Source organism: Grus americana, chromosome 1, assembly GCF_028858705.1.
Source record: "Grus americana isolate bGruAme1 chromosome 1, bGruAme1.mat, whole genome shotgun sequence".
Lineage (NCBI taxonomy): Eukaryota > Metazoa > Chordata > Aves > Gruiformes > Gruidae > Grus > Grus americana.
This window is the reverse complement of record NC_072852.1, coordinates 147150953-147172685: the sequence shown is the minus strand read 5'-3', so window position 1 is coordinate 147172685 and position 21733 is coordinate 147150953. Positions and strand designations below refer to the sequence as shown.

At 39.1% G+C, this 21733-nt stretch overlaps 3 protein-coding genes across 5 annotated transcripts in view; 2 read left to right on the top strand and 1 right to left on the bottom strand.

Annotated features, from left to right (window-relative positions):
- The window catches only part of MGAT4A (alpha-1,3-mannosyl-glycoprotein 4-beta-N-acetylglucosaminyltransferase A), a 77264-nt gene extending 73890 nt beyond the window's left edge, over positions 1-3374 (top strand). For all 3 annotated transcript variants that reach the window (XM_054818012.1, XM_054818031.1, XM_054818021.1), the window contains 3 exons: positions 358-424; positions 1457-1569; positions 1740-3374. In XM_054818012.1, coding sequence (XP_054673987.1) covers positions 358-424; positions 1457-1569; positions 1740-1766 — 207 coding nt within the window. In that variant the 3' untranslated portion in view covers positions 1767-3374. The remainder of the gene's footprint in view (positions 1-357; positions 425-1456; positions 1570-1739) is intronic.
- A 4016-nt stretch (positions 3375-7390) lies between these two features.
- Positions 7391-12057, bottom strand: UNC50 (unc-50 inner nuclear membrane RNA binding protein). The gene is made up of 6 exons (XM_054818045.1): positions 11946-12057; positions 11031-11314; positions 10008-10128; positions 8407-8546; positions 8229-8330; positions 7391-7695 (listed from the first exon to the last, which is right to left on the bottom strand). Exons 2-6 carry the CDS (start codon positions 11308-11310, stop codon positions 7559-7561), a joined length of 780 nt encoding a protein of 259 aa, XP_054674020.1. The 5' UTR covers positions 11311-11314; positions 11946-12057; the 3' UTR covers positions 7391-7558.
- An 18-nt stretch (positions 12058-12075) lies between these two features.
- LOC129203492 (cytochrome c oxidase assembly factor 5) lies at positions 12076-17772 on the top strand. The gene is made up of 3 exons (XM_054818058.1): positions 12076-12299; positions 12790-12873; positions 14959-17772. Exons 1-3 carry the CDS (start codon positions 12198-12200, stop codon positions 14998-15000), a joined length of 228 nt encoding a protein of 75 aa, XP_054674033.1. The 5' UTR covers positions 12076-12197; the 3' UTR covers positions 15001-17772.
- The last annotated feature ends 3961 nt before the right edge of the window (positions 17773-21733 follow it).

The following is a 21733-nucleotide window of genomic DNA, read 5'->3' as shown; positions in this document are numbered from 1 at the left end:
CTCTGGTTCATCCATAGGAAAAGAAGGCAAGGTCCTGCCTTTGCTTTTCTTCTACTGTGTATCTGCTACGTATTCTGTTCACATGGCAGTTAACACATGAGTTATGCGGGACACTTAAAGTACTTCTTTTTTCTACTTTGAAGCTAAATACTGTTCAGTTCTGGAACACTGCTGCTTTTGCTTTTTTTTTTTTTTTTTTTGTTGGCTTGTCTAAGGCTATGAAGAACTACTCTAAGCTGGTTCATAATTATTTAGAAAAGATGGATGCTGAATATATAACAAAGGTGCACACACATTTGTCTTTCCCTGGCAAAGTCATATGTCAAAATAAATGATCTCATTTGTGCTTTGTTCTAGAATGAAGAACTGGTATTAAGCAAAGAAACCAAAGACAAGCGCTTAGAGGATGGTTACTTCAGGATAGGTATGTCATAGTAGAAAGAAATGTGTGTTGTTACTATTGCAACAGTTAAGACATTTTTATTAAAACAAAACAAACCTGAGTTTTGATCATTCAGTTTTGGGTACGTGACCTTGTAGGCTTTACTTAATATTGTTTCTGATATTTCATTTCTGAGACCGATGTACTAAACAAAGACTAGCGTGAGTCTTAATTGTAGTGCGGCTACATCCAACTTCTCTGCCAGGATTGATTGCCTAGGTTATTGCAGAGGCATTTCCAGGTTGTATTAAGATCACCTCTTCTGTCCTGTGCTAGCTGTTGTGCTTGGCCTGGATTTGAACCCCCCCCTACAGACAATCAGCTGTCTTGTCATGGGACGAGATTGGCATTGCCACAGCCAAGCGACTCTTGGGGAAGGTGCCAGGATACCTGTTGTGTCAAGGAAGAGAAATTTTACTCATGGATTGTATTTAGCTTGCTGAACATAGGTTGGGCATCCCTGTTAGTAACAAAAGCGAGTTTTTTCATCTTAATGAATTGCAGCTGCTGTGTATCTGTTTTAAGGATAAAGTCTAACTGGGCTTTAAATTGGATTCTTATTCATCTCAATATAATTGAAGATCATCGAAACAGAAATACATTATGCATGAATGATACCCCTTGTCCTTAATACTCCTTGAAAACACACAACCTAGGGGCTCCATGTTTAGTTCCATGATAATAAATGGAAATCTGTGCCAAAATCTCCCCAGAGTTTGAGGTGCTCATACCCTTAGATGGTTCCAAAGTTTTTACTCTTGCGTGTAATCCTGTTCAGATCGGTGTGCTCTGATGATATGCCATATCTTGTTTGCTGCTGCAAAGCTGAATCTGATATCAAAAATCGCTGTCTGCTTTTTGTTTCAGGAACGATGCCAGTCAACCCTACAGCCACCAGCAATAGGTTTCACCTGTGAATTGTGATACTACAGATACATTTTTCTGGACACAGATTTTGTACTTTAGTTTGTTGAACAGGAGTTAATTAAGGATATACTTTTGCTTCTTTTGCAGGGAAATTTGAAAATGGTGTAGCTGAAGGAACAGTTGACCCCAGCCTAAACCCTATTTCAGCATTCCGGCTTTCAGTGATACAAAATTCAGCAGTTTGGGCAATTCTAAATGAGGTGAGAGGTGGTATAACCTTTTAAAATTAAACTGGCAAATGTGAGATTTCTTCATTCTGCCAGTGGGTTGAAGCTCAAAATTTTGGCTAATGCTGAAAACAGTTACCTCTTATTACTGCGAAATGTAATACCTAAACCATGACTTCTTTTTTTCTGATTCTCTATTTCAGATTCATATTAAAAAGCTTACAAACTGATCATGGAAATCTGCTTTAGAGGAAAGAGAAAGATTCCTTGAAAACTTTTCCTATAAAATCTGACATCCTTAGCAAGTCACAAATTGAAAATACTGAGCATGCACCTTATTCCAAATTTCTTTCATTTTCACTTGAACTCTACCTCTTGTGAAATCTACTGTAGATGAGAAGATTGTATTTACCCCTTCTTATCTGATCCATCCAGAAACCGATGCACCACACTGATAACATCCATCTGAGGTCTAAGTTGTCCTCCACTTTAATGTGACTTTTACCATCTTATGGTTACAGAACCCTGCTACGCTTAACTTGTACTATTTTGATAGTATAGTAATATAGAGAAGTTGTACATATTGTTACATTCCTTGAAGAAGAAAAAAAATATAATTATTGTTAAATATGTTTTATGAAGGGGGTACTTTCGGAGTTCCATTTATTTTCTATAACAAGAACCCTCTTTTATAGACTGTCAGGGATATATATTAAAAATGTTAGGGATATTTAATTTATTAAAATAATTTGAAAAGTACATATTTTTATGCAGTAAAATTTTAAATTGATATAGTTTTTTTTATGAATTCTCTAGTTTAAGTTATCTTTCTACATTTTTTTTTGGAGATGCAAACATAAATTAATACCATATTTCAAATATACTGCCATGTTTAAAAAAACTGGATTAAGTTTCTAAATTATGTCTTTTTGTACACAGAATCTGAATGATGTTCAGAGGCATTAACAGAGTTCTGAAGAGCATTATTCTTTGGGGCTATGAAATTCCACTATGTACAGTTTGTAGCCACATAAAAAGCATGCTGAAATGTCTTGTTTCATATTATGTACTAAATCTGCAGTGATTTTAGATTGAATCCATTGCATTTTAGAAGAATTTTTTCAATTCCAAACAGTTCTTTCTAAAAATCTTTGTAGACATTTCCTAGCCTGGACAAATTCATTTTCTGTACTGAAAAAAAAAAAATCACTTTCTTGCTTTGCTTTGGAGTGACAGAGGTTACCTTTTATCAAAAGAATTAATAGTAATTATGTACATTTGATCTGCAGAGGTCTCCTTTTAAAAAGTTCTGTTATTGCAGCGTTTATTTTAGATACATTACAGTGAGTAGTTCTGGTTTATTTTTTATTTTCTTCCATTGTTCAAGAACAAGGTTTCAGTTTGACTCCTTTATTGATTGGTGTAGTAACTCGCACTAACTTTTAGTAGGAACGGAATTTGGCTTCAAGTGAGTACCCTGCCTTTTCGTTTCAAGGGAAACAACAGTGATCTTAAATCAATCGGAAACTTGGTCAGGAACAGGAAGTGGTTTGGATTAAATCCAGAGTGGAATTGTTGCCGTACTAATGCTGCCGCTGCTCTTAAGAGTCCTTCTGCTTAGGTGCTTATGTGTAACATAAGGACACAGGCATGGGAAGATTTAAGTTACCCAGTCAGAAATGGTCAGGAAGAGGAGAGGCAGAAATTCCTCTCTTTAATAGGAACGAAGTGCCTGATTGACACTGGAGGGAGGCATCTACCCTGGTTTGGGGATTCTCAGCTGTGCTGTGAACCAGCCTCCTGGAACTGACAAGTCAGCCCAGTTTTCCCTGTGAAAACCCCCCCCCTCCATTATCCCCAACATCTTTGTGGCCAGGGCACAGATGGGCAAAACCTGTTGCGGGATCCCTGATCTAGAGCGGGGACCTTGAATTCATATCTCCAGCATGAAAGTTCTACTAATAGATTTGCCCTCTTTTTCATGACATTTTTGTAAGGAGCACGAGCCTACACCTGACTCGCCAGCACTGCAAGCTGAAAGCCATCACCACTGGGATATCGAGTCAACCTGTCTCGTCTTCTGCCTTGTTGGAAAATTGTGTCATAACTTTGACAGTTCAGCAGTATTCAAGTTTAAGAGCTTTACTACAGAGAGTAGTCATTTTGTTTTAGCTGTGTTGTCTGAGGACACAGGGAAGACAAGATTTGTACACAGAGATAAGACCTTCTGTTTAGACTGACTGGTGTAAGTTGAAGCAAAGTAGAAAGCTACCGGGTGGGCCTTGTTTACTTCTGGTTGCATCACGTGGTGTAAGTAAAATGTTACTTGGAAAGCTCATCTTGCCCATAGAGACTGTGGGTGTAAGCTAAGCACTGGCCACATAAATGGAGTTTATTCTTGGATTTAGGAACGTGGGTGAATAGGCTCAGAATCCCGTGTGAATCCAGGCTGTTGTGGTGCCAAAGCCCAGTTATATGTGTGATGCCGTGCCCCCAGATTATTGCCATGCATTGGGTTTTTATCACACGTTGGCTAGCAAAGGTCTGAGAACGTATTTAGGTTTTCTTCTCAGCTGTGCCGGTGAATGAATGATGCAAGTAATTTAAACTAGAGCTATCTATTACAATTTAGATTGCAGAAATATGTTAGATATTGCAGTTTAGTAATATAAGTAGTTTTGCTGACAGTGACTTTCATCTTTTTCCATGGGTTCAAAAGTTTACTGGTACCACTTATTTAAGCAAGCTGTGTGCTTATTCTCAAAGTGTTACTGTTCCTGATGTTTCACAGTAGTTAAGATGGATCATTGCTAATGTATTTCAATATCTAGAACCCTTACCACATTAATTGCAGGACTCTGGTTAACAGTATATTTAGTTTTCAAAAATGTTGAGATGGAATTTATCAAAGATGACAAATTAACTAGTGCTTGGTAAAGTATGTGGGTTTTTTTTCTAAAGATCGTTGTATTTTTATTACATTCTGCTAGCAGGAGTTGGAAATACTCTGGGCTGCTTTAACGCTTTAAATGTTCCTGAGTTTATATGCTCTCTAAATAAATGCACCGCATTAATACAAATTATGTTTTGTACATTCAGACCTGGTATCATCAGACAGTGCTGCAAATTTGCTTGGAAATTTTGCTGAGACCTAGAAAAAGCAGCGAAAATATTTTCTAGCTAATTATCTCTGCAGACAGCTATTTTGGGCCTCCTACCTTTCAAATTCCAATCCCCAAGTCAGGCTAAAGTGGTGCAAGTCTCCTTCCTGGAATTATGGTGAAATAAGACTGCATCGGCTGCTTGGCTCAGTGGTCATTAGGTCAGGCACAGTTTATTACTGGGTATACTCCAGGGCTTGTGTCTTTTACACCTCTCGGCTGTAAGCTAGTTATTACCACAAGAGTTCCTCTCAGCATCTTAAACCTATTACCTGATTTTTGGGAATTTTTTTCCTACATTTATTTAATTTCAGGTTATTTTGTTGTGGCTTTAAAAAAATCCCCTCTAGGCCACTGAATCTTATAGTAATCAAATAACAGAAAGTGTTTCAAAATAAACTGCATTATCCCATGATCCTATTAGCTCCTTCTGACACTGTTAAAGCTTCAGGAAAGAGAACTTTTGTGAAACCAGAGGCGTTACCAGAAACCTTCGTTATCCGGGCAAATTATTGTTAACTTCTTATACTGGATGCCAAACAGATGGGCTGATACGAGTACTGGCTTTTCTGAGCTGGTGAGGATTGCTCTGGACCAAGGAAATACAAGACTGTCAGTATAATCTTGCTTTGTTCAGTGAGTAGTCCTACTGAACGCTTTGTAGATAATGTGAACAGGATGCGATCCCAAATTAGCACTTTTTGTTTTCTTAATTAAAGAGGGTTTCTAAAGCACTGTATAAGGCTTTGTGCTTTTGCAGGCATCTCAACCATTTATTTGCATTGATAGAAAATATTCATATAGATACGTGTTTTTTCTTAACTGAAAGATGGCTTAGAAAAATTCAGATACACGTATGATTTGTGGACCAATAAGAGATTGGACTCTTCTGTCATATTGCTGCTTGTCTAGCTCTTTCAAAAGCAGTTTTCAAATACCTTGAGTTGGTTTAGAGCAAAGCAATTTATACTTTGCCCATGTGTCACACCATTCCTTGAATGGGCTGGAGTGTGCTGAATCTGGCAAAATTGAACAACTGCATAACATTTTTCCTTCGTTGTTTTCCAAGTATATTATCATTTCAGTAATCTCTGTTTTTTGTTGGAAATGTTTGCTCCAAATGAAGTATTGTAGTAATTTGTAGTTTGCGTCCAACTTGGGAAATATTATTTTAGTTTTGTGGGGGAAAAAAAGAATTCAATCTCTTCAAACCTTGCTCCCCTGAAAGAAATGAACCATAGGTTCTATATTTGTTCTTACTAGGAAGGATGTATTCTGAAAAAGCTAAAGCAAGTAGCTGTAGTAGAAAGGGAAAAAACCCCCTGTTTTTAAATCATCTTTACAATCACCAGCATACTGCTGAAAGGCTATTAAACAACTGGTGTTTTCAGGCTAGCATTGTTTGCTGATGTAAAAAATGCCCCGCCCCCCACAGACCTGATGAATTAAGTCTTTGAGAGTGTTGTTTTTCTGACCTTAGTGGTCTCTTAAGGGTTTTGCTGATTTCTGCTGTGAGCAGCTAGAACTTAAAGTAGCTTAACTTTGAGAATGGTGAAGCCTGCATTCAAGAGGACAAACTTTGACATTTCTAAAAGGAAGGTACAGAGGTCCCGAGTCCTTCGTGGATTTCAATGGTATTGCACCGTAGGGCACTAAATATGAAGTATTTTTACTGCTGAAGCGGGTGATCACTGGTGCTGGGATTCCTGTTAGGGAAAAGTCATATGGTTTGGCCGCAGCTGCCTGCAGGACGGGAGTTGGTGCTGCCAGCCAGGGTGGGAGCAGGTCCCAAACGGAATCCTTTGCCTTCAGTGCTTTTCTTGTGAGAAGGGGAATGTTGCTCAGTGTCTGCTGGGAGGGGAACACAAGTCTCTTCAAGCCTTAACAGTGGCTGAAACACACAGTACTGTAAGATGCACTGCCAGCATATTTGGTATAAGAGAAATATAGTTTTTCCTTAGAGATCAAATTCTAGTATTGAACTATTAAGTCTTACTGTAACCAGTTTACTCTTGCGTTGTTTTGGAAACTGAATCCTAGTGCTCATGCTTCATGCTGAACGCTACTTTGGAAGGCTGTCATCTTCATTTTCCAAAAGGTAGTGTTTGTGATGGTCTGTTTATACTCCTGCCTTGTGGACTTCACAGCTGCAGGCATTGCCAAGAGCCCACCCTTGCTAAACTTGTCCCCTCATGTTCATCAACCTGCCACTCAGAACAGTGGATGTAATAATACCCACTGGACTGCGAGAGATTGGGTTTTAAAACTTGCTGCTATATTTGGAAACCTGATATGGGTCATGTTAATTGTGCCTTTCATCACTTTCTTCTGTGTGCCAGAGTTGTCCATGTATATTTGAAGTAGTCATTAAAATAAATCTCAAGTTTTTTCATGAAAGGAGGGGACAGTTCTGTATCTAGGACAGTTGTTACTTTACCAGTGCAACACTACGAAGAGCCCTACTTTCACACGGTCCCAAGGCAAGGTATGCCAAGATTCTTCTTAAATAAAACTGCTTCTTGGTGTCAATTAAAACCCTCATAATGTAGAGCTTATGCCAGTACATGCAAAATATCTGCAGTAAGAGTTATGCTAAGTAGACTTGTTGCAGTTAAATTTAAGCTACAGAGACATACAAGTAACTTGTTTTTAGGAATGTACTGCAAAAATATTTGAACAAAATTGCTAACATGTTTACTGTTGTAAATATTTTAATAAAAAGGACACTTCAAACTTTTTTTTACACAATTATCTACAATAAAGAGAAATTTACAACCATTTACAAAATGTTCTTAACTTCTGTTTTTCTTAGCTGTCTTGACAGTAAAGAAAATAAACATTAGATACATGAAGTCCTGGTTTTATTTCACTCTGTATTTATAAAAGGAACAAAGCATCTTGGTGAAGTTCCATCCGCATGCTAATGAGATCAAATAGAGCATGATGAGAAGTGCAAACGGATACAAAAGAATAGCTGTGTTCTTCAAAAAGGGCAATGCTGAAAGAGAAGCAATGATGAAGCAAGTATAAAGTAGCGTTCTTTCAAAAAAGGTGCTTCATGTAGAAGGGCCTTAGGGAGAGACAGCAAGAAAAACCCAGTACTGCTCTGCCAGCCCCCTAGAAGGGCAGGTTTGTCAGCTCTGCCCTGCTAGTCCTACCCTTAGCACAGATTAAAGGGCACGTGAGTTCTGTTTTACCAAAACTATAGTCTTGAACTCACTCCAGAGTTGTTATCCAATGCAAACATTCTGAAGTGGATTTACAGAGGCACAAGAAAAACAAGTTGTGGTGCTACAGGTCCAATACCTTACAAGAAGATAAGTTGGTATGGTGAAGAATAGATTTTGGTTCATTGGGTAAGATGTCTACCCAGCTGGAAACATGAAGTGGTAAATTTCTATGAAACTTCTTTTACCAGGAAGAAAGAATTACTTCAACACCCAGCTGAGCCTCTGATTTACAAATTAATAGACTAAAAATCATGCTCTTGGTTTCAGTCAAACAAATAGAAAAGAAGCTGCCATTACTTACCACTGTATCCTAGGAATGTCACGTAGATGTAATAGCCAATTGCAATCAGCCACAATGTATTCCCAACAAAATACCCAATGACAGAATCAGATATGATGACATCTGAAAGAGACAACTGCTCTCAGATGTTTTGACAGAGCATTATTTTGAAGCACAGCGCACAAAATACTCTACTTACAGTTGATGAAAAACAGCTGGATAAAATGCAAAATGACTAGAAGTGGATAGAAAGCATTCAGATGAACATCAAAGGCATATCCCCACTCCACATCATAGTCTCTGTTCTGCTGCTTCACCAAGTACTTATTAGAAACAAACCTACATGAAAAGACATTGGAGTGTTGTTAATGTGAATCTATAAACCTGACTGACAAAACATTGGTTTGAGATAGGAAGCCATATCTGATTCTAACTCCGTAGCCCAAAGTTTCTGTTATCTGGGAGAAAAATATGGAAGACCTACACTGACTAGACAGTTTTTGTTAAAACCATAATTACAGCCCTTGTATTCACCAGGCAGCTGAAATACACTGCTAGTAATACAGAACCAGAACTGGTTTTGGGTTGTGGTTTGGTTTTTTTAACTAGATCAGTGCTACAATGTATCAATGCAGTCTCAAGTTCTCAGGCACCAGCCACTTCTGTTTGTACAGGCATGGAGATGACTTCAGAAAAGTGCTTGCACATTATCAGCACATCTCACAGAGAGATGTTTTACTTCACCTCTGCAGAAATGGCACGCTGCAAGGACAGAAAGAAGGCAGGCTAGCACTCTTTAGATAAGCCCATTCTTCTTACTGAAAAGAAGCTCTAACAGCGTGCGCGCTGCACTGCCTGCTGTTACAGACTCCCCAACAAGCCCTGAGAGTTTGTTTTCTTCAGCTGAAGTTCTGCTGATATCAGACGATTTATCCCATTTAGAAGAGGAACAAGAAGTCAACATGCGTGCAGAGCTAGGAAGTTAAGAGACCTGAGCTTTCACAGTAGCTTCAACGGACATACTCTTTGTGCCAAGGGCAAGGTCAGAAAGGCAGAGCCTGGGTGCAAGGTGAAGCAAGGCAAGAAGAGGTTTAGACCCATTAGGAACAGGGGAAGCTTTTCAAAAACAGGTGAGCCTGTACTGGAAGAAGGGACTGACCCAAACTGGAGCCAGCTGAGTGGTAGTTAGGCCTGCAGGAAGCTGACTAAAGGACAGAGGAAAACCAGGAGATGCTGAAGTCTTTCTGGTTTGGGAGACTGCACCCAGAGGAACAAATTGGTGGAGGATGAGGGGGAAGCATTACTACATGCTCTTCCCCCAGCAATTTATGGGCTGTCCCAGACAGGAAAGTAGGTCTGATGGACCTTCATCTGTCAGCTACAGTTCATCAAGAAGCATGGGCCAATTGTATATTGTCCTACTTAAACATAATCATCTTCAGGCTTACTTTATTTAAGCTGTTCAACTAAAGTAAGAAATGAAGAATTTTTTCTGGTCACCAAATTTTTTATTTGGCATTACTGCTGAAGATTAACCAGCTCAAGAAGAAAGAAAACAAGCTGAAATGTTTATCATAATACCTACTTTCTGAACATTCACCTTTTGCAGAAGATAGTAAAAAAAAAGATGTGTTCTTTTTTAAAGCAACATTTTGAAACCATTACCACAACGGCACAAAACATATAGTCAATACTTTATAATTTTGCCCCAAACAGAAAAAACAAGTGTCTTGCAAACAGCAGAGGACTATCGGTGTCCCAACAGCAATACTGAACTCAGTTTCTGACATCACTACTCACCACATTAGAGTTGCAATCAGGAGGCCAACACCTACGCAGTCTATGAAGACAACCCAAAGTAGCAGCTTTATTGTTTCAAAAAAACCCATGTCCAGCACAAATCCAAATCCTACAGTAGACACTGAAAGGAGAAAAAGATTATTTAAGTTAGCTATGGAAAAGAAAGCATGAGATCTTAAACTAATATGGGTTTTTTTAGTATACTGTTATTAAATCTCCAGTTTCCTTATTATTTTTCTCCCTGAGATTTTTCAGTCCAACAGCTTATTTTTTCTACCAAATGCAAAATACAGTGCAAGTTATTCATAATATAATCCCTTTCACAGATGGAAGAACACTCATCTGTACTTGGCCTTAATGATATAACACCAAATTGTACTGCCCCCCCAACTATCTTTTAAAAATTCACACAATGCTACTATAGAATATTCTTTGTTTTGTAAAAGCTCCTTCTTAACTCAAACCACGTGTGTGGTGATACATACTTTTATTTCACACTTAACAGTTTTGATATTACTAATGGTGATGTGCTACATAACAGAAGAAGACTAGGATAATGCTTCTTGCTGTGTTTTCAATTCAATCTAAAAATTAAATGAGACACTTTCTTTATAGCTTAATTCCACAATATACAGAATCTCACTAGGGCCTTTAATGTAAAACCAGTATTTTATCTGTAACGTTCAGTATTTTTTAACTAAAGCATTGCTGCTGCGTGGCATGGGTTTTTGTTACTGTCTGTAACGTTACAGGGAACTACATAGTTTTAAACGCAATAGAAAATGAGTTGAAATAGAGAGATTAATTCAGGACTACATAGTACTAGTTATGCCTCCTCTGTTTTCTAATTCCAACCTTAACTTCCAAAAGGTTAGGCCATTTTCTTCTATCCTACTTTGATTAAGAGATAATCAATATGAATCGGTCCTTTTTGTGTCTGTGTGTGTGATTAGAAGGGACGCAAGTGTTCATCCTTAAACTTTCCCTCCCTCTCTTTTATGCTGTCTATTCCCCTGCACTCACCGCAGAGCCAGATACTGAGAAGCACTAAGAAAGCAGGATCATCTCTTGCCCATTGGTCCTTTGTCTGTTTTCTGTAGTGAAAGTTCCTATAAACCCTCTGTGGTGAAGTAAATAGGTAAAGCATCTGCCAAAGAGCAAACTCAAAGTCCATCTGCCGGAAATGGAAGAGCCTCCGCAGGTACTTGTAGCGTTTTGCTCCAGCTGTGTGCCTTGCAGCATCTCTGGGGCTTAGCGCACCATTGCCCTGGCTTCGAGAATTAACTGAAGTGGTTGGCAGCATTTTGCTAAAGAAGGAATTTCAAAAGACGCATTTGGTTTTGCACATAACAGAGAATAAAAATAAGTCACATGATGCAGGGCACATCTGCAATACTGAAGTTAGAAAAACCATGCACAAGTATAAGCTACGACATTTACAGGCTAGTCTGCTATAGCCTGACAGTCACTTTGCTGACCGCTGGGGAGGCGGCAAGTGGGAAACCAGGAGCCGGCAACTCTGCTTCCAGTACTGCCCGTCAGGTAGCCCCAAGCCTGCGGCCCCCTCTCCTCAGCCCCGCGGGGCTGCGTAGCGGGGCTCTGGAAGCGGGCTCTCTCCCGGCATCACGCCTTCTTCTCATCGTAAAAGCGATTCAAGGCGCTAACGACCGACGGGCTTCGCGGGAGGCGAAAGGCCGGAGCGCCGAGCCAGGGGCAAGGGAAGGTTTACCGGCCTCCCCGCTCGCTGTTCAGCCCACGCCAGCCCGGCGCCGCCCGCAGTGACCCCCACACCCGCCCCACAAACAGCCGCCACCCTCAGCGGTCCGGCACCTCACGCCGGGGCAGGAAGCACCGAGCCCCCTCCCTCTCGCCAACGGTCACGCCCCGCCAACGGCCCAGGCTCGTGCCCTAGCGCGTGGTGAGGGGGCGGGGCCTCACCTGCTGCCCCGGTCCTGCGGCACGACCCCCGCCTCGCTCTGCACCGGCACCGCCGTCACCACCACCACCACTAACCCGAAGACTTCCGGCAACGTCTGCGGCGCAGGCGCCCCGATTTCCTTTCCGGAGCCGCCCCGCCCCTTCCTCCTCCCGCCGGAAGCGGCGGTAGGGCTTGGGGCGCCAACATGGCGGCGGCCACTGGTAGTGGTATCCCCACAGGCCGCAGCGAGGTGTAGAGCGAGTTTGGCCGCCATGCCTAAGTACTATGAGGATAAGGAGGAGGACGGGCGGGCCTGCGGGGGGGTGAGGGAGGACTTGCGGCAGTGCCTGCTGGAGAGCTCCTGCGTCCTGCAGGTGAGCGCTGCCGCCCTCCCGGGAGAGAGCCCCGTAGCCCCTGGCCCAGTGTCGCTGCTGCTGTACTCGCCTCTGCCGGGTTAAACCCGGTCCCGGCAGGCCAGGCGCATGGGAAGCCGCTGTCTGGGGCAGAGCCGGCCGTACTCGCGGCCCTTCCTGACACAGGGCCGTCTTCTGGCGGGGGAAGGCTGTTGCTAGGGCCGGGGGGTGCACAGACCGGGCGTCTCGGGGCGCGGGGTGCGCCTCTGGGTGGGGAGAGGCGGCCTCCCGCGGCCGTGATCCAGCCCTCGGGGAGAGAAACTTACTTCGTCCCTTTCCAGCCTGTTAATTCGTGTCTTAAGCAGGCTAAGAAATTATGACTTTAGAAGAAAGTGCAAGTCACCGTACCTTAGCAAAATCCCGAGAAAACCTTTTCTGAAGTATTTTGAGGGCTCTTTGGCAAACAGCAGAAATCCATTGAATTTTTAATCCTTTATTTTTCATCTAACAGGAAAAGAAAAGCCCTAAACAGTGCTTGAGGGAGGGACACTGTAAGAGTTTGCAAGTGACGTTTTTTGCATGCAAAAGATCGATGGTAAGTGTAGTGTATTTTCTTCTGCTAGTGGCAGAAGTGGTTGCTTTCTGTCCTTTTTCCTGCTTTCTGAAGAAAGCCGCTTTATTTCAGTAAAACTTGTGTCATTAAGGGGAACAGGTCTTGCCTTTGAATCCCATTTAAGTTATGGTTGTTGTACACTCTTCTCATGAAGAAAAAATCATAGAGTGTGAACAAGATGGAAACAAAGCATATTTAAATTTAATTAGGTTTAGCATGTGACACATGAATGAGCTAGTTTTGTTTTTTTTAAAGCTTTGGTTTAAACAATATTAGTAGATCAGCTAGCTGTAGGATACTGACAAGCTAATTTTTGTCTGTGAACAAACAACATTTAAGTGAAAAGGGTGTCCTACTGAAAGAGACTTCCACTGTTTAAGCAGGCTCTTGGAATTGACAGTTTTCTTGGAGGACTTGAATTCATGGTAATAGTTTTGATTTTGTTATATAATGAGCTATCAGGTATGGTAGTGACAAACCAGTTGTAAAAATGTAATTAGATAAAATCTCCCCATTTTTGATAGGAGTTCCTTGTCTAGAAACATCTTGCTTGTGTTTCCATAACACTTAAAAAATAGTTAAAATGTGGCAAAGATGGTATCAAAACTTTCTAATCATGAGTAGCGCAGGCTCGTTTTTATTTTTAGCTGATGTGATACGTAATGGAGAATATACGGCTGAAACTGTACCTAAAATTTTTCTTCCATTCTGTATTTTTGCTTAAGTCATAGCAGCTTTTTGTATCTCTCCTGTACGAACTGTATTAATCCACAAATTGACAAATTATTATTTCTGTGGACAGGAAAAAATGCTGTGTATTCAATGCTTGAAATACCTATTTGATGCTGCAGGAGCAATATATTTATCTCCAGATGATGGACCTGTATTCCTGTCTGTAGATTGTTAAGGAAGCATTATGAAACTAAGTTTCACGTGGGAAGAAGCATGGCTCTTATATGATTCTGTTTAACTGCTCCAAATTCTAAGGCCGAAGAATGGCATTTTTCTTGTCCTGTTAACTCTGTAAATTTCAGTAATTGTGCTCTGCCAGATTTCTTACTTGGTCTGATAGTGAGGCTTAAAGAGTATTTAAAAAACAGTTAGACACTAAATGCAGATATAATTTACAATATGCTAAAATCGTTAAGGATTTTTTCCTAGATGCTGTTTTCTTTGTAAGGAAATGTAATCTCTTACCAGAGGAGTAAACTTTAGTACGCTTCAGATATTAAAGTAGGAACAAGGTTTAAAGTGGAAAATGCTTTGGTATTGGACAAGCTGTGTCATCTTGCTATTTAGCTCTTTACAAATTTTGCTGCAGTTCTGAATCCTGAAAAAGGGTTATTTAAGGGAGGTAAAAGATACGTCCTCAATCTAATAACTGAGTATGGCTGACTTGCAATCTGTAACTGCCATCTTCAAAACTGACTATCTAAATTCAGAAGAATTCTCCCAAGATCAAAGTATGTTTTTCTGCTGCGCTGGGAAAGAACTCGCAATTTAGTTTCAGTAAGTGCTGCACCATAGCCATTATTTTAGCTTTACTGCCCTTTTTTTTCCTTCCATTAAATGCTTTTTTTGTAACTGCCAAGAAGAAACTTGAAGATTTTACAAGTTGAATATTATTTCAGTTTTGACTGATACTTTTTTTCAGACACTTGTTGTGTTTATGTTATCCCTGTCCTCACTGACATTTGCAGTGACTCCCACTTCAACCCAATCTGAATAATCCTCCTTCAACTTGTCAACTAAGCTTGGAAAAACAGATCTAAGCAGATTTACACTACCTTGTTTTCATGTATTCCTTGCCATCCCACTATGCTCTTCTGTCATTTGTGTTGTTGCACTGTTTGTTTCAGAATGCACAGGATGCTTATCACATAATTTTAATTTTGTGTGAGATTTAAGATAATACAACATCTGTTTCCTTTGAAGAATCTTATGACTTGTTGACTATGTTACTAATTTTCTTTACAGTAACGTTACAAAGTGCCAAGATAGCACAGGCACTCTCAAGTCTTTCTTTTGCAAAATGTATGGTTTTAATATATTGACTTCAATTTTCAGTTGGATACCAGGGCAAGATTCAGAGGAAGGAAGGGATACTGAAGTCCTTGTGAAAAGACCCAGCTATGGGAGGAGATCAGGGTTCATCAGCACTTCAAGCAAAATGGGGACTAAAGTAGGATGATTGTATCTGCTGCATCCTTTCATGCAGCATTTTCATGGAAGGTGTCTACTCCTGAGTATTCTGAAAGATTGACCTGGATGTGCATTTAAATGTTAAAAAGAAAGCAAGCATAAAACTGCAAGTTATGGCCAAAATGCCTACTTGTCATGCACTTGCAATAAAATATGTAAAATCCAGAATAAGCTGCAGAGGTTCTCATCATGTTTTGAAGTGAAGTGGTCTGTTGTGGTTTTACTAATTCTGATCATGTTTTACTATTACAAATGATACAAGATATGGAATTAGGTGTTCATTCAACTGGTATCCCAGAGGATACCTCATGATAGAGCTGTTTTCAGAGACAATGAGTTGACCGAGGTTGTGAAATAACACGTGCAAGCTGCTTCTTCCCCAATAGGTTTGTTACTAAATAAACCTGCACTAATAGGTAGGAGTGGTGATGTTTTTGCAGTGCAATGTATGCAAGGATGGCATCTCTTTCCTCTTGCTACAAATTCCTTTTAATGTGATGATTGAGGTACATGTTTATTAGCACAGTCTCATTGGACAACTTGTTAAAATTTGATTACTCTAAATTAAAGGATGTCTGCTTTATCTTTCAGTAATCTGTTTTCTCATTCTATTGACACAAGTGCAAGAGAATTATAGGATTATTCTAGTCAATGACTTGAAAGCTGTATGCCCTGATGTAGTTAATTATATATCTTTGGGTGGGTGGGGAAGGTGTTCCTCAGGCCAACAGTTAGGGAGACCATGGCTGCTATTGCTGTGTTACCAAAGTATTTACAATGATATTTAAGTTCCTCTGAGATTATTCTAAATGACGTTTCTGCATTATTTTCTAAGCAAGTGTGTAATACTAATCCAAATATATGTACAAACTAGAGATGATCATCTGGACTTTATTGTCTTTATAGAAGTCGTGTTCCACAAATTTAGTTTGTGAGCATTTTTATTCTTTTTACTTTGTCACTTCTTTTGGAATTCTTTGGTTCACATTTATGGGTGTAAAATGCTGAAATTGCCATTCATATTCATTTAAATTTTAACTAGTTTCTGCTGTGTACTTAAAACTTGCTCTTCCTTTGGAATTTTCTTTGTGCTTAATCAAGTTTTGTATAGTTTCATAAGTTACACAATGGCTGTAGTGAAAAAAGCAAAGAAATTAATACTTTTAAATACTGTTTAAATATACAGTAGAAAAATACTGTTTTGCTTTCCTTTGATCAAGGATGACTGTGGCAGATCTGTCTGCAGTATGAGAGTTTTCTTCAAGACATAGATAACATCTATCAGTTAGTCTCTCTTGCCCCACCTTGGTAAGGAAATGGGATTTATGGGGGTAACAAGCATTAAATAGTGCTTAAACTGTGACTGTGGTCAATACTTACTGGTTCTGTTTAAGAGCTTGTTTCTGAAGAATATTTCTTCTTCCTTCCTTCAGTGTCTCTACCTCCTTCCTGCCTTTTGAAGCCTTTAAGAAATAAATAGTAGTGTAACTCTTACATATGGAAACTCAAATAACTTCAGACAAGCTGATTAGAAACAAAATTAGGAAATAGAGGGGAGAGAGTCATAGTAACTTCTTTTCTTGGCTAAAGCTTATAGCCATGTGGCTGATCTACATTTAGTCTGAACAGATGCATGCCACACTGCTTGTAAAATTGATGATTTCAATGAATGAGTTCATGTTGATTATTTAATTCTGTCTTAAGCAACTGCTCTGATCAGTCAAAATATGTTTATATTCCTTTATGTGTAGGATTTTATTTTTGCAATCATAAATAACACTGATTTAACATTTTCATGTTCTGTTGATCATGTGAAGGCTAGTTCATTTGTTGAAGTGCCATAAACATCCTTTGTTTTCCACAACCTAGTTACCGTGTTACCTCTTTATGTATACTGAAAATGATAAATTGATGTCATGTCTGTAAGAGTTTTTTTAACTTAGCACTCTAATTTCAAAGTATTACTCTCAAGCCTTTTCCATGGGGGGAAAAAAATTTAAAAAGGGAATAGAGATAAATTTAAAGCTTCTTGGCAGGTAATTAAATGTCTGTTGGAAGAATGGGAATGGTATGCGGTTTTGGTAGTCAAGGACTCTTCCATGGTCTGCTCTGCCACAGGGGACTATAGGCTTGATGCTTCAAGTGATCTGTTTCTTTCTCAGCCATAGTCACTGAGCCGCACCTAATGGTGCTGCCCAACTCCTTTCAGAAAGGAGCAGGCAGATATATCATAGGCGGATAACTAGTGTCCTGGTTTCAGCTGAGATAGAGTTAATTTTTTTTCTAGCAGCTGGTATAGTGCTGTGTTTAGATTTAGAATGAGAATAGTGTTGATAACACACTGATGTTTTAGTTGCTGCCAAGCAGTTGAGGACTTTTCAGCTTCTCATACTGCCCTGCCAAGGAGAAGGTGGGGATTGCACAAGAAGCTGGGAGGGGACACAGCCCGGACAGCTGACCCAAAGTGACCACAGGGATATTCCATCCCATGTGGCATCATGCTCAGTATATAACCAGGGGGTGGGCCAGGAGGCAGTTCGGCTTGAGAACTAGCTGAGTATCAGCTTGGGGTGGTGACCAATTGTGCTGTGCATCACTTGTTTTGTATATTCTTTTATCATTATTTTTATTATTATTATTGTCTTCCTTTTCTGTCCTATTAAATTGTCTTTATCTCAACCCATGAGTTTTAACTTCTTTTTTCCCTTTTTGATTCCTCCGTCCCACTCAAGGGGGTAGAGTGAGTGAACGGCTGTGTGGCTGTTTCAGCTGTTGGCCAGGTTAAACCACGACAACTTGTTATTTTTAGTAATTGGCTTGATCCACTGGAGATCAAGTGTTAAAATTAACTGCAGTGGTTGCTATTGAACATTTAAGGATTTAATAATTTAACAAATTATTTGATCCAATAGCATCTCTTGGTGTCAAAACTTCTGAATGGTTCACTAGGCTATCTCGGACAGTATAAAAATACATATAATATGTATTTAAATACTGACTTGCCTGAGAGATTGTCATTGTTCAGTTCCAATATTGTGTAACATAATGTTCTGTCTAAAAATGACTAATTATATAATTGCCTTGGGACTTTGAGCACTATCCTACTTGAGAGCTATTAATGTTTCTTGTGTGAAAAATAATTTGTTTCATTAATGGAAAGTCCTAAATACTATATGTATACTATTCCAGCTTTTTTCCTAATACACAAAATCTTTTTATTTGAGTATATTGATATTTTTAAGTCTCATGCCTTGTGCTACACCACTGGCTTTTACTAAAAAATATACATTTCTAATCTATGGTAGATTTTGCAAGATTGAACATGTAATGTATTTGAACCTGTGAAATTGGACTGCTGAGGACAAGAGGTTGAAATGACACCAAAAGGTTCTTACTGGTTTTAGAATCACAAATATATACAATGCTAATAATTTGTATTGAATAAGTACAGGATGCAGTTTGCAAAAACCTTTCACTGCTGCTCTGATTTCTCCCATTTGTTTTACATGGTGGCAGAGTCCAAGGGTGCTGAATGCTGTCAAGATTCACATCACACACTGTGGCTCCATCAGTGTTGGGACCTGTCCATGTTGTTACTACATCTGGTTTCATCAATTAACATGTTCTCTCTGCAGTCCAATCCTGCAAACACATTTGTATTTACACAGCTGTAAACACATACTGCGGAACTACTCACATGTTTGTTATGATAAAGAATAGCCCATAGTCATTTACTGAGGTTTGAAAATTCTTTAGGTCATTAACTCTGGTCTTTTAAGTTAGTATGAAGTGATAAGCATATTATTTAAGCAGAATCTGTTTATTGAAGGCTCATGTGTACTGATATTGAAAATTGAGAGGGGTTTGCGTTTAACAAGTATGCATGCATTTATTCTGTAAGTTATGCCTCTTAAAAGGAAAGACAAAACATCTTTTAAAAAAATTCATTTTGAAAGATTTTCTGCTTCCAGAGCATGTGCATTTGTATTACAAAGAGCTTCATTATTCACTGGTTGGCATAAGAAATTGGTTGTGTATTCTCTCTTCACTTTGAAGTTTCTGGGGAGTAGCAGGTTGGATGATACGCCTTTTTACAAAGCAAACTTTTAAAGTAATATTGTTGTTTCAGTGGAAGCCTGGAACAAACTAGACTGACACCTTCTGCTCATAAGAGCACTAAGTGAAATCATCTTCTAAAAATGCAGCCACAGAATGTAGGTGGTAAGCAGTATCTGTTGTTTAAGCCTTTGGTTGGAAAACTTAAAAATACAGTGGTATGATGAATTTCACAAGTACTCATGCTGCCTTAGCACTTGATATGCAGTCATGCAGAATATGTGTATTTATTCTAAATATGTGTCTCATTGTCTGAAGCTGAAGAGCATGACAGGGTTTAATTTCCACCATAAACTGTACTTGACAGAATAATAACCAGAAACCCTAAGATCTTTTCTCCTTTTCCTTTTTCCAAATGTGCATGCTGCATTGTCTATCTCTAACATGGTTTTGCTGCAGGTATTTTCAGAAAATTATTAACCAGTTATTTCTGTGAGTGGTACACTCTGTGATGACTTGGTTGACTCTCTGTAGGAAGAAAATTCTGTAAACAGAGAGAGCATCTTGGACTATGCTTTATTTTCAGGATTATAGTAGGTTGCTTAATAAAGTCCTTAAACATTGAAAGGAGAAGAGGCAACAAGATTAGCATTTTAATAGCTGCTTAATGATCGTGATAGCAGGTGATATGTTTCAAATAATGTATTTTGGTAGGTAAATTATTGGTAGATTTGAAATCATTTTTTATATCAAGCTGAGGTTTATTCAGATGAAAGCTTTCATGTGCCATATTCTTTCTTTGCATGTAGCCGCAATGAAATGGAAGGGAATAATTTCTTAAAGATTTTTAGTAACAGAGGAAATGATACAAGTGAATCTCTGTGACTTAGAACAAGATATCCAAAACTATTTTTGCAATATTGCTACTATTACTTTAAAAGGAACTAGGGAAAAATAGTCAATATAGAAATTGGTTTGTAATTTGTAAGTTCCAATGATAAACTGTGCTACTGTAAAATTGTATTGTATTGTCCCTTGTTATCATGAAGAATAAGGAATATAGAATTTTTCTGTTAATTTGTGGCAGGAATTTTTAAGGCTTTTTTGGTGGGAGAAGTTTTGAAGTCTTTCTGGTATGTAGGTCACAGAGATCTAATGTTTCTTAGATATTGCTTGTCTTAGGCTTTTGATTCTGTATCAGCCATACCTCTCTAATGGTTATAGCAGGATGGTTGCTGGAAATCTGGGTGCTAAGAAATCTGTTACAGGTTGTGGGATCACTAGCATACTAAGGAAGATGGTGGTAAATAGAAAATGTGCTGAGGGGATTGATTATTAGTTGTCTAAAATTTTGCATTGCTCAGTATAAAGGTAGAGACTACAAAAAGCCCTTTATCAGCTGAGGCTGGACATCCAGTGAAGTGTCCCTTTCTTCTTTATATTAGCAGTTAAGAGAGTTTAACACCCTTCATCTAGTCTGATCTGCTGTGAAGGTTAAGTTTTTATGCTAGAGAAAGGCATTGACTCTTGAAAAAGGCATAAAATGTAATCTATGTCTTCATTTGACAGTATGTTTATTTCAAGAGCTAGTAATCCCTCCGTTAAAAGTGAATGTCTGTCTTGTGATTAGAATTTGACTTTGGCTTCCACTTACAGGAAAAGGGCTGGGGGTGGCTCTGCAACAGACGTCAGTAGTATCTTGTAATTTCTTGCTGGGATGCATTTAAAACTAAAAACACCTCAATGTTTTGTGATGAAATGCATGTATTGATGTTCTAAAACCTTGTGTTAAGCCTGTCTTCCTTAGTCCCCTCACAAATTTGTAATCTTCCTTTAAGAAAGAGATAAACCCCTGTTACATTTTTTTTTCCCAGTGATCTATATATGGGTAAAATCCCCTCTTCTTTCTTTGTACGCTATTGATTGTGCTTCCAAGTTGCACGTCACATTTTGCCACAGTGTTAAGTTGGGATCTTGTGTTCAATTCCTTGCTCGTTATGACCCTGATGCCTTTTTCAGAGTCAATAGTTTTTCAGTCTGATGTTTTCCCAGTGTTCAAGGTACAGCTTTGTGTTCTTTTCCTGGATGTATAACCTGAGATTTGGCTATTAAAAAAAAAAAAAGAAAGTACATTTTGAACAGTATGCTTTATCAGTTGTTCCAGAACTCTTACGTGATGGCCCATTTTTTTTTTTCACCATAATGCCAGCTTTTGTGTTGTCCACAATTATAATCATCAGTGAGTTTATACATGTTTCCACATCTTTGATGAAGATGTTGAATAGTCTTAAACCTTGTAATGGTCCCAGGGCAGCTCTCCAAGTACCTCTACTTGAATACAATTCCTCTCTGACAATTAGTTTTTGAGGTTTGCTACTTAGGTTTTCTTAATCAAACAAATCTATAATTTTACAAAAAAAAAAGGTAAATGAAAAACCTGCTTCCCTATCCTTTCCTACCCTGCTTGCTTTTCTCTTCTTTCTTTTCTCTGGGACTGCTCTGCTGATTAATAACATGGTGGTTCCCCATGTCCTCCTTCAATGCTGGTGCAACATAAGCGCCCTTCTGGTCTGTTGGGTTTTAG